This window comes from Perissodus microlepis, chromosome 18 (genome assembly GCF_051167445.1).
Source record: "Perissodus microlepis isolate ML-2025 ecotype Zambia chromosome 18, ASM5116744v1, whole genome shotgun sequence".
NCBI lineage: Eukaryota > Metazoa > Chordata > Actinopteri > Cichliformes > Cichlidae > Perissodus > Perissodus microlepis.
The window spans coordinates 10,057,135-10,076,194 of NC_140478.1; the positions used below are offsets into that span (position 1 = coordinate 10,057,135).

Here is a 19,060-nt window from a genome sequence, read left to right on the forward strand (position 1 = left end):
TCGGCTTGCTGGAACTCCCTCCCGTTGCCCTGCGCTGTTAAATTTCCAGTAGGTCAGGGTTCCCTATAGGGCCTCCACAGTAACCATTACCTTAGCTCAACAATTAGCTTATTAGACACAACTTAAACTGGCTCTGAGTAAACCAATAAGACAAAGCTAAAACCTGAAACTGAAGAAGCTTAGAAAACAAACAGCTCCATGTAACTTTAATTCTCTCCTCAAGTCTCTTTATCGTGCTATGACCTGTGAGGGATTTGTATATCCTAACTTAAAGTGGCTCTTTAAAAGTTCTTTGTCCGGTGTTGAAATACTTAATTGTCATTAAAGGTCATTTTCCTTGCCCGATTATTATTATTGTTATTTTTCTTTTACTGTGTAACATATTTATCCCAGTCAAATACTGATCAAATAGTGTTCCATTTGTCAGATAGGGCTCTTTGTCATCCTTCAGTGAGCTCTTTCTCCCTCTGTCACTTTCCACTTGGTGTGTTAGTCACATTATTTCATTTTTAGCAGTCGTGAGGTGATCTGTGCTACTTTGCAATTCAAGAGCCTCATTAGCGTTTCATTGACGTGTGACAGCAGCCTCCAACACAGATGGTACATGTTACATACATGCTCCCTGCGCACTCAACATGCCCATCAGACATTCATAGAAAATCCAGACTGAAGTTTAAACTCTTATATAAAATAATAATCATGAAAATGAATTGTGTGTGTGTGTGTGTGTGCGTGTCAGAGGTGTATTTGTCACATGAAAGTGTGCCTTTTGTTCTCCATCCTGCTGCCTGGGGAGGTGTCTCTTGAAAAACAGGTTTTAAGGTTTAAGGTGAGGTACTAAAATGAACTTGAATATGATGACATACTTCCTCTGGTTGAAAACTCTTACAGTGTGTGAAAATGCTCTTCTTTTTAAGTCCCCCTTTTTTCCCCGCTCCTCTAAAAAGCCAGAGTTTTTTGCTTGTCATCATTGTTTTCTCTGGTCATCCTGTCTCTCCGCTGCGGTGACTGTACCCAGAATTTCCCCATGTCGTGGGAGACAAAGTAAATAGTGCGAGGGTCATCCTATGGAAAGTGCTCACCATAATTGCCATTCCACTTTAAGTGCAGTGTGTCTGACTTTTTTTCCCCATCAGGGGCTCTATCCTTTTTTTTCTTTTACCAAGAAAGAAAAACATTATGAAATGAAACTGACAGATTAAAGCTTCATATAGGAGTAAAGGGCTTCAGATTAAAAGCTTAACACAAAACAAGGGATTTCCCTATGATGATGGGAGTATCTGTGTGATATTCTTCTAACTTGTAGCAGATACTTAATAGTGAACTTTCCTTCTTGCTGCAGTCTTTGTGTGTAACTCCTTCTTTCCTTTACCACCATCATCATCATCATCATCAGCCTTATGTTTTCAGACCAAGCAGTATCTGTCAGTCTTGTGCCACTTTAGTTTTCTGGCCACGTGCCTTGCTGCTGCTTCTTGTTTTCTTCTTTTTTAATCTATTTAAGAGCTGAAGTACCACAATGAGATTGTCCAGCTTTAGAAAGGATGGGATGCTTCATTTAATAGGTGATTCCCCCACCCCCACCTTCCCTTAAGAAATAGCACAACATAATATTGCATGAAGTAGGAGGAAGGAAAATCACCCCAGCTGTCGCTGAGGGCGTCCTGCTCTACCTGTTTTAAAACTGGAGGGATCGCCCATCCCTGGTCTAAGGCGGTATCTGAAAATCTGATTTGGCTGTGGTTCTGGATCTTGATGGTTTGTCAACAAACAGCATTGTGTCTGATTGTGTCTCATCCCTGTGTCTGAGCTGGATCAGTGTCCCCTCCTGTTTCAGTGCGATCCGAGTCTCTTTGTTCAAATCAAAGCTACCAGAGGTCACTCAGTTATAGCAAAATATATGCCAATAATAACTCGTTATTTTAGATCAACTTGTATCCAGGACTAATGCTATTTCCAACTGAGCACATCCAATCATTAAAGTTTGATTTCAGTTTCTAAAAGTCACCTTCAAATACAGGTTAACTTATACAATAACTGCATCTTTTTCCAAACTGATTAGGTTAGTGTGATTTTTGTTTACATTTTGCTTGAGGACACATACCAGTAGCCCACAGCAAGAAATCTCAACCGTTCTGGGTCACTGGGAGAACATATGGCTTAACAATCTAATCCAGAAATTACTGACCTTAATATTGTGATGAATATGTACAGCACCAAGTATAGGATTGCATACATTTGGATTTGCTTTAAGTATAGTAACAATATGGGGTGTTTTTCACCTTAGACGGACCGAGACACTGGAGGAAAAAGTACTGAAAGAAGGGGAAAACAAAAAAGGGGACAAACTCACAACATCATTTTCACTCAGAAACTTTGATGTGCATCATTGACCATAATTCACCCAGGCTCAAACAATTTTCTTTTCCATGACTTCAACAGCTCAGTGGGGGTCGGGAATCCAACCTGTTAACTTTCTTCCTGAGATATATGTGTGTGTGCAGACACATACACAGCATAGTGACATCTAAGCTGTTATTTGTGGCGGTATCAAAGGAAATGTGTCTGCATGGTGTTTAATGGTTCAGTCTGTTGCCTACATGCTTGTTGGCAGGCAACAGGATCTCCTGCCTTCAGCCTATAAGCCAGCTATATTGTGAGCTTGTAAAAAAAAAAACAGAGAGGGGGAAAAAATCCCTCTTATCGATTCTGCTTCCAACATAGCAACTGACTGCTGATTGGCTAACCTGCGGTATGGTCTCGGACTGCCATTGGCTGATCGCGTAGCGTGAAACCGTGGATTCGGACGGAGACAGAGGAGAGGAGCGACGCGATTGGCTGCTGCAAACTGAAAGCGAAAACCTTTTTTTTCTGAAAGCCTGCAAGACAGTTGATGGTGTGTGTGTTTTAGGCGTGACTCCAAAGGTAATTCGTTCTGCTACCCCCCCCCCCCTACTCCAGTCGGGACTTATTTAAATTGAGAACTAGTAAGCGAGTTGTAGCACTGAGGTGTGCTGACAAGAAAAAAAAGTGGAGGGAGAGGGCCTCAGAGGAAAAATATGTAGGGGGGGCTGGGTTTTTACATATGTTCAACTCTTATAGCTGGAAGCCAGGCGAAAGTAGATGTTAGCAGTGATAGCCAAACTGCTATAAAAGCTTATAGTTTGGGGGTCATAGCCATGTGGCAGTGTACTTTATGTGCAAAGAAAATGTAGAAAAGGCCCAGCTTGACCTTTCAAGCCTTCATTTTAATAACCAGGAGTGAGAGAAATAGGCCCTGCACTTTCTCCGCTCTCCTTCCTGCCCCACATATTTTTCTTCCCACCCTCTCCCTGTCTTTGGGACACTCAAGCAGCCGCCTGAGGGTGACTCATTGGTACACTCTGTCCTATCCAGAGCCCTCGAATAGTAAGACTACGGAAGTGCTTAGCGGCCACTTGGAATATATGTGAATATAGAGAGGCAGCGCTACAAACAAAGACCAGTGCACTGCAAAGCCTAATGTTCGGGTTATGACAAAAGTAAGAAGCGGGGAAAGATTTAAAAGCCCAGTCTTCAGGCTAAATCTTTATTTAGGTAAATGCATCAGCAGATGAGGTGTAGTTTTTATTACCCAGCTCAAGTTATTGGAGCTTAATTAGCTGCTGATGTTAAAGTGTGTCAAGTGTCACTTGAATTTGTGCAATCAATATATACTAATTCCACAATACAGGATTAATATGATAACATAGATAATACAATCAAATGCATTTATTTAGGCATTTAGAATAGTTTCTCATTTATGTTATGCAATTGTTATTTTATAACATTAGGTAATTCCCACCGTGAATACATTTGTTGAAAGCGCCTTGAGGTGACTGCCGTTATGATTTGGCACTATTATAAATAAAAATAAATTGAATTGTTATATTTAGGTAATATTTCACTTGACCGACCCTGCAAAAGTCAAGTTTTGGAGCTTGATTTCATAATGCTGGATGAAATAACATTAAGATAAAGTCATTTGCAATTACTCAACAATTGTTCTTGGTTGCTAATATGAGTTTGGTGATTTAATCTAACATCAGTTAACCTATCCAAAATCTACCAATTTGTTGGTGAATAATCCACGAATATGTTCTTGTTTTTTAAACAACTTAAATTTTGAAAATGCAATTCAAACTTCTGTGCTGCTACATCTCTATGCCACAGGTATGTTGCTAAATTTCAGGAATGGTTGCAAGGCTCCATGATCTGCAATTGGTGAAAAAAAAAATCAATTGGAGCGAATGAGACATGATGTGACTCTTACCATTCGAGGGCTGTGGTGCTATCTATCTAGCTACACTGCGTCTGGTGAGTCCTAGCCAGGCTTGCATGCTGCCTGTCCACCCACTCTCCATGCTGACACAGGTAAGAGGTAGTAATCCGTGGCCTGGAACTCTCCCCTAGTACATCCCTGCCCTCTGCACCTCATTAATCCTTACCTAACACAGACCTTCTGTGATGGTTGAAAGAGGCCACCTGTTGCTGTGGTCACACAGGTGGCCAGTGGTGGTGTCATCCAGGGTCAACGTTATCATCATACACCCCAGTGGCAATACATGTGTTTTTCTGAGGATTTTGCACTGGTGAAATTAGCAAATTCAGTGTAATTGTCAGACAGGGGTGATGCTGACTGTGTGATAAACCTAGAAGGAAAAAACCCCAAGCTGCTCTCAAGTACCAAATGTTAATTTGCTTTTCTTTTTCCTTTACAGAAGGATCAAAAATTTAAAAATGCAAGTGAGAGTCATGCAAAGCATGTTCCTAAAAATTTTTTTGAAGTGACTCAACGGCAGTCAGGCTGAGTACGGAAGAGCCTGCGCACATCCTGCTATTGTCTTTATCGCTTCCTTTCTCTCCCATCTGTCTGCAGCGTGTCCTCCACTGCCCTCGCTGTCTCCCACCTCTGCAAACTCAAAGATAAGCTCATTGGACTACCATGGCTTCAGTAAAGACGGTAAACCCAACGTAAGTTAGTGTTAAGCATAGTTTTGGTCACTGGAACTTTAACAGCACTTAGAAAAATAACAAAGCTGCCTTCAACCTTTTTGATTATGATTAATGTGATGATTAATGATTATGTGATTAACCTTATGATTAATGTGAATAATAATTTTTAAAAAGTGTTTCTTGAACAGTGTTAGCAACAGACTTGAATTAGTTGACAAAACCATCATCAGTTTATTGTCTTTCAGCAAGAAAAAGGTCAGGATCTCACATTGCTTAGCGTCACCTGAGGAATTTCCTCAGTCCCCCAGTGAAGTTTGATTATTTTAAGAGGCTTAAACAACCTACTTCCATAAAGCAACCTTTAGAAATACACTTTTTTTTTTTATTGTGTCTCTGTACAGAGCGTCTATTGTCCTCAAACTCGAAAAATGTGCCAAGTTCAACATGGATTCCTTTCCTCTTAAGCTATGTAGGCTGCATGTCATGGAAAAAACATTCATAGCTCAAGCAATGCCACAGTTCAAGTAATGGAGGCAGGATACTTCCGGACCTCTGGCAGTTCACACAAACATTGGAGGCCACATCATACCAGCGCCACTAAAGAGTGCATTTTTGTGGCAAATGTCAACCTCTTGCAACAGCAATACCTTCACCACCACCACAGTCATCATACATTGCAACAATAGAAATACTGTTGGATTGCACTTTCTTCAAGCTTTCATCTTGTGGCATGTTTATAGAAAAAATATATATAGAATACAAAAAGCTTATACTTCTTTGAGTAACAGAATATAACATACAGTACTTCAGATTATGTTTTGATCAGCACATTAGCAGGTGTACATAAACTGCCCTACCCTTGCCCAAATGCAATTACTGGACTAAACAGGGATGTAGTTCTGCTCAATATTTAGTGTTTTGGTCAATGGGTATATGCTCTTACTATGGTATTCTACAGGATGTTAATGCTACATAATTATCCACTGTATATGAATGTCAGTTTATTAAAAAAAAAAGAAAATTTAAAAAAAGAAAAAGAAAAGGGGGGGTGGAAATAACCAAGATGCACCGCAACGTTTCACAAATTCATGTGGCATTTTACCCAAAAAATTACTTGGCCCTCCAAACCACCTAGATGAAACTGCATGTTTACACCATTCCCCCACAAAAGCACTTTGTAGTAATAATCCAATATACATCTCCAACACATGGGTCAAATTTAAAAAACTGAACAGTTTAACTCGAAACATCTCTAGCAATGTGAATTCTTGGCTTAAAGAAAAAGTGCAGCACCTGACGTCAGTGAGTAAATCTCAGGTGGTCAGCACCCCTACCCAAAAGGTGTGTGTTAAACAAATGGCAATAAATGAAGTATTAAAGAAAAAAAGTCTGAAAGCTTAAAACAGTCTCTTTGAAAAAAAATTAAATTCTTCAAGCTGACATTCAAGTTGCGGTCCCACTTCTGTGAAATCCCATTCATAAAACCGTTGGAATCACTGTAGTGCAAAAAAAAAAAACCAAAAAAAAAAATTTTTTTTATACAATGCACCCTGATGCAGTCTCTCGCAGTAAACATGTCCTTTTGTCTGTCACCACTGGATTACATCTCCGGAGCGGCAGGGGCCATCCCCGACGTGTGTTTTGGAGTCTGTATCAGTTTGTGTTGTTCCTCTGCGTGCTGTGAAGGTGTGGCTGCAGCTTTGGCGTGCACCGGATGTGACAGCCGCACATCCAGGGCGTCATTGTGTTGCACTAATGAGTGCAGGCGATAGTGCAGGACAAGGTCTTTCAGTGAACAGTGGACGTCATAGGGCTCGGCAAAGCCGTATCCGTGCGGTGTGCTGTAGATCATGCAATGCTTGACTTCTTCGTTTACGCTTTAACGGAGAGAAGGACATCTGTAAGTGTCATGTGATCAAATCAAGAGCAAAAAGCATCTCAAACAGATTCCATTTTTTTTGGGCCAAAACGTTGGACTTACACAACAGAGCAGGCGTAACATCCCTGTTTGCTGCTCTCGCGGATCAGAAATGTTCCAGGGACTTTGCCTTGAAGCATCTCCTCTGCCTGCGTCCGACTCAGTTCACCAACAAACCAGCTCGTCTCATCCTGATGTGGCAAATTCTTCTCATCTCCCTTTAGCACATACGTACTGAAAGAAAGAGGGTGGTTGTCATGTCTCTTTCAATTCTGTCTTCCATTAACAAGTTATATTTATTAATTAAAATTAATGTTTTTAAATTAAAATAAATAAAAAGAATGTGTTTAAACTTACTCATCAAGGCTGTCGTTATGTACCCCCAGCCAATCATTTATGCGTTTCTGCCGTACGCCTTTGTGATTAAGCCAGCTGCAAGGAGAAGAAAAATTAAACATTATAATCCCTAATGATTGTTACCACAAATGCCACAAAACAATAGAATAATAATAATAATAATAATAATAATAATAATATTCTGATGCCACTTACTTGAGGTACTGGTCTCTCATGATGCGTAGCTGGATGAGGTCTGGCCGCAGGTTGTTAATCTTCCTGTCCGTCTCTCTGTAATCCTCCACCTGCGTCCTCAAGTCTTCCTCTAAATGAATTTTGCTGTCATAGATCTCTGCGAGACGGCACTTCAGCTTCTCATAGTGTATCAGAAAGCTGAGGAGGGAAAGGACAGGTCACAGGTGTGAGCAGAGTTTAGGGGGTTTATGTGCAAAATGCACCCACATTTTAAGAGCCCCCCCCCGGCCACTGTGCAATAAAGTACCTCTCCAAATCTTTGTCAATTCCCTCCAAATGGCTGCTTCTCTCAAACTCCTCTCCGTAGCGCTCCTGCTCACGACACTGCTCCTCAAAGATCATCATAGTCTCATTAAAAGCCTCTATTGCCGTGCGCTTCATCTGGATCTCCTGTGTCATACAGAGTATATCCATTCAGAAAAGACTCAGGCATTTGTTAAAAGTAAATCAGACCCTTTAGAAAATAATATTTTTTTAAAGGCTGCATTTTTAACCTGTGAGGTCTTTGTGAAGGCTTCGTAGAGACGATCAAACTCCTTTGATTTCTCTTGGTACTCACTGTGGACCTCCTTAAGCTTTCTTCCAGTCACATCCACACTGTCCTCTTTCACCTAAATGCAGAAATTTCATTTGCTTAGACAACGCGTATCCTTGTGTTTATAAAGTAAAAATAAATAAATTTGTATTTACTCACGAACCTGCTGGAAACGGGACACAGGATGGGTAAGCATCAGATCCAGTGAGGCATTATATTCCACCAACGGATGGTGCTGATAGTACCAAATGAGCTCCACCACCGACGTGAATGTGAGAGGGTCTGAGAAGCCATACTTCCCGTCACGGTGGTAAATCTTGATCAGCTTGTTGTGCCCGTCTTTTCTAAAAATTTGAGTAGAGAAAAAAAAATTAGATCAGTGCAAAATATAATTTAAACCTCACCATTAATATTTTCTTTTAGCGCTGCGATTGGAATCACTGTGCTCCTTTTCTCTTCATCTTACCTTAATGTCAGCGTAAAGTCTCCCTGCAGCTTTGTGGATGCATCGCGCACCAGAAAGGAGCCATCAGGTGTGTCTCGGAGCTTCTCGTTTACCTCCTCCCTGTGGGAAGAGTCAGTTAATGCTTAACGGAATTCAACGTGCCAATATGTTTAACAATCAAAACATCACATGAGATCTTTGTAGAAAGAATGGGATATTTGCAGATGTTCTCATCCTTTACCTTGTTATGTCACCCCAGTACCATTCAGCGTCCTGTAGCGAATGCGCAGGAGGCGAAAGGCAGTTGTTGTTCATGGTGGAAGATGGTGGCTTTGTTGACCTGGGAGGGAGAGCTGCATGCGAAAGACAAAACGAGGATGGAATGAAATGCAAATTTTCCCCTCTTTTCTTAGAGATTTTAACACAATAATCTGCCACAAGATCTACTTGAGCAGTTACTGTAAACACGACCCCTTCAATATTATGACCCCCCCCCTCCCCATCCATCCAGCCAGCAAATGAGGCACACACAGTTTGTAACACCCTTGCTTGATGAAGCCTGTCAAGATCTGAGAACATGCCCGGGCAAGTTTCCAAGTTGCCAAATCATTACCAAGATCTTCAGTGCTGTCATTACTAAAAATAGAAATGTAGCTTATGAGTTAATAACTATTAAATTTTTTTTTTTTTAATTAATTATTCCAAATACTTTAATTATAAAACCATTATACACTAACCAGTATCCAACTCTTGTGAAATAAATTAAAGTCCATTCTCTAAAGTTTGCCTCTGGCACTGTCCTGAATTGCATGACTGGCATTTAATAGGCTATAAATTATATTTTGAGTCTCTTGGACCACCCTTTTCATTTTATAACCATTGCGAGCTTAGAGATCATAAGTTTTCCATCAACCCTGAAGGGAGGAAGAGGGAGGGGGGGGGGGGATCCGTGACTCTGGCTTGAAGACTAAGCGTTTTCCTTAAAAATGAAAAACGAGGGGAAACCGCATCAAGAGGAGTGAAGGGCGATATATTTCACTGCAGGACAAAAGTGCCTTTCACGAGGCAGTTAGGGAGAATACAAGAGCACCCTCACACAGGGGAAAGTGTGGCTTTCTCCCACCATCCGCTCACCTTCCACCCCCTCCCCCCTCCTCCTGACCTCAAAAATAAACAAAAGACAGGTGCAGCAGTTCAGTGAAACGCTGCGGCTCCTGAACTCTGCAAAAAAATTTAAGTCTGCACACCTTTTCCCCCTCCTCTTCCTCCCACGGAGTCCTGCCAAAAAACACTCCACCGGCTTCCAAACGCCACATGCTTGCACTAGTACATGCACTAGCAATGCATGCAAGAAATTATAAAAAAAAGATGCCAAATTAAAAGTCTGAAACGCACACAACACACATACTGGCTGACCCACTGTCTTCATTTTTGTTGTGCTTCCTACACCCTGTATTGTCGTCACAGATTTTCAGAAGCTCTCATAAACCTCTCCTGCAAGCTACTTAATTAACTGTAGCCCACTTAGTATAGCTATTCGTAAATTAAATAAGTATATTAAGGCTAAGGACTCTGACGCAGTTTTTTTTACTAATCAATTAGCCAAATTCAATTAACTCAAATCGGTTACAGCACATTAGCTAAACGTTTTCGGCGCAGTAATAACGCAAAAGCAAACAGGCTACAAAATAAGCTGCAGGCGAGTTTATCGGAGCTAAGTCATGAGACGAGCTGCCTGTAGCCTACTTTCTGAGCTAGCGAGCAAATTAACCACGGCTGGCTGCAGTGGAGAACAAAGCGGTCGTTCATTAACGCACTCGCGACTATATTCTCTATAAAATGCACTCTTTCCTCTGCCGCACACGTTTGGGTACGTGTCGTTTAGGTTTAGTGCGACGACGCAAAGCCGCCGTGCATCCCTGTCAAAGTTTGCCATATGTGCCGAGACAAAAGAAAAGAGGCAAGCCACTGCGCCTGGTTCTCCGAAAGGTATTACGTAATTGCCAAGTGAATTGCGCTATGCATGCCTGGGCAATGCCACTGGGAGAGCGCAGCACTGAGGACCTGACCATTGCAACGCTTTGCCGACACCTGCACAGCATTTTCTCAGATGTCAGCTTTACTAACAGATATTAACCGATAAGAAAAAAAGAAGAAGAAAGCGGGGCATTGATAAAACGCTCCCCGACCCCCCGCAGATCAGATAATGGCTGGTTTTAACCCTAACTTACCTGGTGCTTGGTCCATTTCGATGTAGAATAAACCTTCGGGAGGATAAATCATTCCTGTTTCACTAGAGTAGTCCAGGTTGCCGCTGTTGTCTTCGCAAGTCTGAGCAAAAAAATAAAATAAAATAAAAATGCACGTTTCTTTTAACCTAATTTAAGCTAGGCTACTTAAGAATATGCGCAGACGCCGCGTCCTACATTCACGTGAATAAAAAGATAACTCCTTAGATTCCGCGTCCATAAGCATCCCACAGTCAAAAATTTAGTGTTCTGAAATCGCCTTTCTAAACAGAGACCATTTTCAGACATAATAGATTGTCAGTCCGTGCCTTCTGACTGTGTGGCGGCGCTCTAGTTCATCTGGGAAGTGGAGCGACTTTAAAGGGCTGTTCGTAACATCATCTTGGTACAGTCCAAGCTGCTACCACAGTAGGGGTGTTCTTTTTCTTGTTGGGATCCCGTGTCGTGTACAAAAAGGAGTTATTGAAATGTATCCTACGTAATTATTTAAAAGTAAGCGTTTTAAATGAAAATGAACATATATGCACTTAAATAAGTAAATTGTGTAAGCAGATATATGGCGTTTTCCACATAACATCCACGAACCCCTAAAAGTGTAATAGTACATTCCAGACCGTTTCATTCAGCTCCCCTCAAGCTTTGCCCTAACAGCTGAAAAATCCTTTGCTGTACATGAATGGATTTTTTTTTTTTTTAAAGTTAAAATTACCAAATGAAAATATTTAACGTGTATCTTTTAAGCAATCAAGAATTAGGGCAGTTTCAGCCATTATGGTTGCTCCAGTTTATTGATAAGTGAACACGTTCTAAGAAAACAATGTCCTGTTACAGGTTTGAGCATAATTAAACTTGGTTGGCTAAAACACCTTTTGTAGTTTCCTAGTTGGCAAGTAAGTATTACATTCTTGTTGAGCTTGCCAGACATGTTCAGCAACAGTAAATGGCATCTTGGCTGACACCGCTCATAATTACTGCTGCTGTGAGATCATCCAGTTAAAGATAGCAGGTGTGTAACCACCTGTACACTTTAGGTCTGAAAGAAGTGGTTATTTTACAGTGACACATTTTGCTATTTCTTGCCTCATATGCTAAAAATGGCCAGAGTATTAACAGTACTGTCCTCTTATGTGTTCGGAGTGGATGAATACACACATTGTAGTTTGCTCATGACACAGAATGACATTGTGCTGTAAATTTAAACAGCCATGGCCTCTTCCACCAGTTGAACTTAGTGGCTACAGAGAGAGAGAGAGAGAGAGAGTGAAACAAGGCCCGCTTGGTCAGAGGTCTGCCTCTGTTGGTGTCCAGGCATTTATAGCCGCTCCCCTTTTGACCCAAGTTTAGAAAGTCAGGGGAGGTAATTGCCTCCAGCATTCCTTTTTCCCATCAGTAAGTTGATTCTTTCCTGTATCCAGTCTTTACCCAAGAAACACTGAAATAGCTGCCATGATCAACCTTGTTAAGACAACAAAAAGCACAATTATAGGTGGATGTGGGTCATTTAAGCAAACACAAATTGAGATTATTAACTTCCATCCATTCGCTACCGCTTATCCTTTTCAGGGTCGCTGGAGCCAATCCCAGCTGTCATAGGGCGAGAGGCGGGGTACACCCTGGACAGGTCGCCAGTCTAACACACAGGGACAGACAACCATTCACACTCACATTCACACCTAGTGGCAATTTGGATTATCCAATTAACCTATCCCCACAAACTGCATGTCTTTGGATGGTGGGAGGAAGCCGGAGTACCCGGAGGGAACCCACGCAGACAACATGCAAACTCCACACAGAAAGACCCCGGCCTGATGGTGGAATTGAACTCAGGACCTTCTTGCTGTGCGGCAACAGTGCTAACCACCGTGCCACCGTGCTGCCCGGATTATTAACTTGTATAATAAAATTCACATTAGTCTGTAATTTGCTTGTTGCACTGAATCTGAGTTTAACTTTCTGATTGATGGCTGTGGGATGTTGGCATGTTTCTCAGGCCTTACATCCACCGTACAGCAGCTATGTAACTGGGTGCTCACATGTGTCTGAGTGTTTGTGTGCTCCCGGTGCCCCCATACTTGAAGAAGCCTTGAAGTTTGTCATGGCGTACCACTCAGCTGCTTCCCCTTCCCCCCCACTCCCACTGCCACAGTGTCAGAAGAGCACAGAATTTGCCCCCTTTAACTTCAGGGTCTGACCTCTGTGACACATTTTACAGCCACCACCCTCCTGAAACAGAAGACAGCTGGGGCTCCAGATATGTTAGCAGGGGGACAGTGGGTCTCTGGGCTCTGTGTTGCGGATGTGTTGCTTCTTGATCAGCATTAGAAAAAGTTGAACTAATTAGGTTAGTGTGTGTTCCCTGTGCGTCAGTCGCATTAGTTGTGTGTACGTGTAATGATCAGGGAGAGGGAGGGCTGTCCTGTGGGATAAACCTTTAGGCTCTGCACCCCAGATCCAGGCAGTCCTGATGGGATCAGTGAAGACTAATCGGAAGATTAACAGGATAGGCTGATACTGCAAGCCTGCCAGCTGCCTGTTAGCTGATGTGACTCATCTTGATATCCACCACTGCAGTATGCCACCAGATTGTGGTAGTGCTGGGAAACACTGTGCACGAGCTTTAAATTAATAGGCAGATGTTTCTCTGTGCAGAAAACAGTTCAAGTTTTATTTTGTTAGGTTTAAATTTTGACACTAATCTGACAAACAAGAGAAAGTCCATTTTAAGCAGTAAGGGAAGTAGGTGTCAGCTAAATTATAGTTTTTAATTTCTGACAGGAAAAAAAATGTAAATAAACTAGAGACAATTTCATGAATCGATCACACCAGCTGCAATGCCATCCAGATCCATATGCAGTCATCCCTACATTTATTACATGAGTACTTAGCACTAATGAGTTGGCCCACCAATAAATTCAAACGTGGCCCGGTACAAACTCTGTGTGATGTCCAGTTGTGCCCATGTGCGCAGGTTATTGACTAATTCAAAGCAACCCAGTGAAGTGTGATGTGTGCTCCCTAAACCAGAGAATTTCTAGTGATCTCTTGTGTCCTCTACACGTGCAAAAAAGTGAGTGCAGGAAATGTCCCATGTGATTATCTTACATTTTTCACAGTTTATATGTAAAAGTGATCACAGACTCACAAGGTGAAAACAACATATATTTTATTGCAGCTGTTAACTGGAACCCAGGAGATTGGGAAATGTGATTGGTTTGGTCTCATAGAGATTCTTAGATCAGTGTGATTATGGTGCGCTATATGTTAACTCTAGGGAAATTATGAAATGAGTGTTAATCCTCATATTTAAGAGTGTTAAGTGTTTACATGATAGTCCGCCTGCTGGTATTCACTCAGCCACAATAAGTCAAACAAGCAATACTGGACTTAGTGGAATAATCTCGTGTTTTTTTTAGAATAATGATTGTTTAGACTTTGTTAAGGAACGTTATTAATCAGATGTGTTTTTATATTCCTCTATAGTGCAGTGTGGGCTGACACAGTATGGAGAAATCATTTCTTAGTTGAGTTCACCAGTGTCAGTATCTGTGTCATGGTCTTGCACTGTAGCCCTGAGCAAACTGCACTTCTCTTAAACCTTCTGTACTGTAGTGTGCTACTATTCACGGCCATTGAAGGGATGCATAATGGCCTTGGCAGGGCGTACGACATTCACCATGGAGAGACTGTGGGATTTCCCTGATCCGCAGCCAGAACCAGCACACAAAGCACGCAGCAGTCCTGCCAGAGGCAACTCAACTGTGGGCAGAGTGTAGGGCGGCTATGGTCTGGACCCCAGGACCCTGCCATTGAGGAAATGTAAGTGGGGACAGTGTCTGAACGGCTTGAGTTGGAACAGAAAAACCTTGGATGACCAAAACTATGAGCTTCAAATAGCTGGGCCCTGGGAAACATAGCTTGTTCTTTTAGGGAGGTCAAAGAGAAGCCAAAAAGAGGAAAAAAGAGGAAAAAAATAAAACCAGTGTTTGATGGATGGAATGTTAAATTGGAGGCTACTGTTACTATAGACATCAGGAAAACGGACATATCATTTTTCCAAATGCTCCAGTGCTGCCCCTCTCTTTCTCCGTCCTCTGAATTATCTCCTAGAGGTCATGCCTACCTCTCATCATCTGTCACTCCATACCGTCAGAGCCTAATCTTATTAACCGAGGTGACAACTGAGGTCCTTGTGGCATGTCACCTCATAATATCTGCTAGTTTGGTGTCTTACTTATGCAGAAGATGACTATTCAGTGGTATCAGCAGCTTCTGTTTCTCTGAGCTGAGGCTTTCCCCGGCTCTGTGGTGAGCCAAATCAAGGCTGGAGATGAAACCCTAATGCCAAATGAATCCATGAGATGCTGTCATTTCTTGTCCTTCTATCATATAAGTATAGGTATGGATCCATGTAGATAATTGGGCTGCAAGTAACAAAATTTTGTTGCTGAATAAGATGATGATAACTTTTTTTTAAGTGTTTCAAATATCAGAAATACAGAAAAACAACCTTTAATGTACTTTTTGTCATTACTGTCAAGCTGAAAAATAATTGTAAAACAATGTTTAAAGTTAGACTTTCTGTGACTTATTCAGTTACCTATAATATTCTGTGAACAGTTTCCAATGTGAACAACACAATTCTTACGTATGTAACTCTATTCCACATCCAGTAATATTGTTTTTCAGATATGTTGGAAGTCAGATTTCAGAACTCCCGAGTGATATCACTCTTGAGTTAGTGCATTCCAGTAGTAAAGTAGGAAAAGCAAGAAAAAACAGGCCTTGTTTTGGTTCTGATTTAGAGCCATTCATGTATCACTATCAAAAACACAGCTACACCACATTTATGGATAGAGCTTGGTCAGTTTAACTTTACGTTTTACAGTTTTACTACTGTTTATATTCACTGCCTCCATTTTGGATTGTTAACTCTTAGTTGGTGGGGTTGCTCCCGCTTTTTGAGTAGGAAATCCGAGTTGAGGAGGCACTCTAGATTAACATTACAATTGAAAACTAGGAAATTTGGACTTCCAAGTTAATCTGTAATGGAATAATCGACAGTAAACAACATTAGCTAAAGTTAGCTTAGCAATAGAGTCCAATAATCACTAATAATGCGCCCAGTGAAACACAAAGTCCATATAAAGACAAAGCAACAGAAAAAGATGTTGGTTCAAATAGCAGTTTGCTTGAGGCAGCGTTGGCAAGGAATCAAGATATGGTTAGCCAGCAAGCTGCTATGTTAGTTAGCACTTTTTCCCGGAAATAGGACTAACATTACCTAGATTAAACCATGTGCAGTGTAAAATGTGAATGTAGCTTCTGGGTCTGAAAAGCAAAGCTAACATGGAGGTGCTTAAACCTGCATTCTTCTTAATGGCCAGGATGTGATGCCTTGGTTGCAAAAAGACCCATAGATGTTTATGGAAAACACACTGTGTCTTTCTTTGGGCTGATTACCAGGCAAACCAGCTAGATGTGATCTAATGTAGCAAAATAATGTTAAGTGAAGAAGTTTGGCTAATTTAGAAATGACCAAGCTCATCATGCTGACTTTAAAAAAAATACTTTATCAGCTCATATTATATGTTGAACATTATAGTGAAAAAGTATTTACTCCCTCCAACATTTGTTATTATTTTCCACGCAGGCCTCGCTGGCTTCAGTTAAGGTCAGAGTTCATGATTCAACAATAGGAAAGAAACAGGACAAAAACAGCATCCATCAGAGTTTTGGAGTGGTCTAGTCAAAGCCAGGACTTAAATCAGATTGAGATGGTTTGGCATGACCTTAAAAAGTTTGTTTATGCTGGAAAGGCCTCCAATATGACTGAATTAAAAAAAAAAAATCTGCAGAGAAGAGTGGGCCAAAATTCATTCACATGTGAATGTGTAAGACTCACTGCCAGTTGATTGACTGCTTGGTGGCAGTACTTGCTGCCACAACCAGTTATTAGGGTAGGCGATAATTACTTTTTTCACACGGGGGCAGGTAGATTTGGTTATTACTTTTCCCTTAAATAATGAAATCATCATTTAAAAACTGCATTTTATATTTAGTTATTTGTCTTTGTCTAATATTAGACATTCATATTACTTTCATGATCTGAAACATGGAAGTGTGACTAATATGAAAAAAATAGGAACTTACAAAGGGGGAGAATAGTTTTTCAAAGCACTGTATAAACACAAGTTACAGCTAGCCTTTTCCCTTTTTGCAGTACTAGCCATGAAGCGTGCAAGGCCAGGCTGGATAGTGTACTACTTTGTCACGTACAAATCAACTTTGTAGTCTTTATAGTCATATCTGGTATGCAGTGTATATACAGTGGTCTCTCAGTAAGTCCAGTTCAATAAACAGAGTGTGATATAGATACACAACATAAACACAGTATTGCAACATATGCAGGACAGTCCCATGGAGGCCTAGCTCTCCTCACTGTTTTGGCAAATGACGGTTCCCACACGGAGTGAAGGCATGAGCGATGCCAGATAATCTGATGGGGTTTTTTGTTTCTTGTCCAGAGACAGGTGTAAATAATTATTTTAGCAGTTTAGCTCCATTCACTGAGGACTAATTCATGAGTGATCTCTACTGCACCCCCGGCTGAATTGCAGCCAATTTCTGTACAATGGGAGTCATAGGAATAACTCTCCTAGATTATCTGTGTACAAACTCGAGCAACAGGATGTTGACTACAGTTGCTCTTCTCCCAAACTGAAGTGGCAACAGGTGTCATTAATATTCATATTCCTTGATGTTCTTGAAGAAGCATTAAATTGCTTGTTTTGCCTGACGAATATATTCCGAAAACCAATGATGTTCAGTTAGTAATAAAGGCATTATACTTGGAAAGTAAATTCTAAAACTCACAGCTCTGCAAACAAAGATGATATTATTCTTGATACAGTGTGTGACAAATTGGTTTGTGCACAGAAAAGTCATGTTGTAGTCAGCCCTCAGCTTAAGCAGCAGAATTTCTGTGATGATTTGTGTCAAATCTAACTCTTTAAATAGGAGTCATGTGTGTCAGTGACCAAATGGTATATAGCTGGAAACCTCTCTCTCTCTCTCTCTCTCTCTCTCTCTCTCTCACACACACGCACACACACACACACACACACACACGGACATACACACACATGCAAACACACACAATCCGAGGCTTTCATGCAAGGCAAAATTGAGAAGCTGAGACCTCTTTCAAGCTCCTGGGCAGTTTCCCCCCTTGTATAAAGGGACACTACTCTACTTGGCTACACAGCCATCACATCAGCACTATAACTCTATTAGGCACAGCTCCAGGACACACTAAGCAACCCGTAGTCTACAATGGCATCATTGTCAGCAGGGATTGCAGCTATTGTCATCCATGCTACAGGATTTATTCCCCTCCTCCCATATTGCGACCTTCACCTCTGACCCTTGCTGCCATGTCACATGCTCAAGGGACTGAGCGCTTGTGAGGTGTTATGCCGTCCAAAGTCTTAAAGACCCCCTTCACAATGACCGAAGCCTCCTAAGTGGATTCTCTTGATAGCACCGCTCGTGGGACGATTCAGGTTAGTGTCAGCAAGGAGAGAGGGTTGGGAAGGGGTCAGAATAAGGAGCTGTGATGGGACTGTTTGACCCTTAGAAAGGGTCAGTTAGAAGGCATGAGAGGAGAGGAGCTGCCTAAATGGCTCTTTTCTCTCCTTTTCTCCCCCTGGCCAGGGCAGAGAATCTGTATAGTTATTTATGAGTGTGTGGGAGAGCAAGTGGGGCTGCTGTGAAAACCACCAGACCTCTTTGTTGTAAAGACTGGGCTGAGGTGCCTGCGGTTGGTTCTGTCATATATACATGCACATGCAAGTGCTCACACACACTATTAAGATCCCCTCCCAGAGCGGCAAGGACAGAAGAGAGGACACTGTTGCGAGGCAGATTTGGAAAATGAGGTGTGTCTCACACAATAGCTGTCAGCAGTTTGATAGGTGCTTCTCGGGCATGTAGACCCCAACAAACTTCAGCTGGAAGCCACTGACATTAATTTGAACCAAAGTTGACACACGTTTGTTTAATGTGATTACTGAGATGGAAGGATTTTTATTAACAATTGTTATTCCTGCCATTGCATTATTAATAAAAAAAAACCTATTTTAAACTGTATGACCTCCACCACTAAATGTTTAATGAATTACTGCATTCGTCAACACAGTCACTCCAAATTATTGTTTTGTTGCTACTAAGGCAGTGATTCAGAATATGCCCGTGCTGGAGTTTTGTTGAGTATTTTTCTGCTGTATTCTGATGCATGCCTGAGACAGTAAATCCATGATTTCTGAGGTTACCATGAGTCACATATTCCT

At 41.4% G+C, this 19,060-nt stretch overlaps 1 protein-coding gene across 1 annotated transcript; it reads right to left on the reverse strand.

The window, feature by feature from the left end:
* Positions 1-5,181: 5,181 nt before the first annotated feature.
* On the reverse strand, positions 5,182-11,051 carry LOC146367275 (phosphatidylinositol 3-kinase regulatory subunit gamma-like). The gene is made up of 10 exons (XM_084912937.1): positions 10,695-11,051; positions 8,705-8,816; positions 8,485-8,583; positions 8,182-8,362; positions 7,978-8,094; positions 7,731-7,873; positions 7,445-7,621; positions 7,250-7,324; positions 6,956-7,126; positions 5,182-6,851 (listed from the first exon to the last, which is right to left on the reverse strand). The coding sequence occupies exons 1-10, from the start codon at positions 10,744-10,746 to the stop codon at positions 6,575-6,577; spliced, it is 1,404 nt and encodes a 467-aa protein (XP_084769063.1). The 5' UTR covers positions 10,747-11,051; the 3' UTR covers positions 5,182-6,574.
* Positions 11,052-19,060: the final 8,009 nt, after the last annotated feature.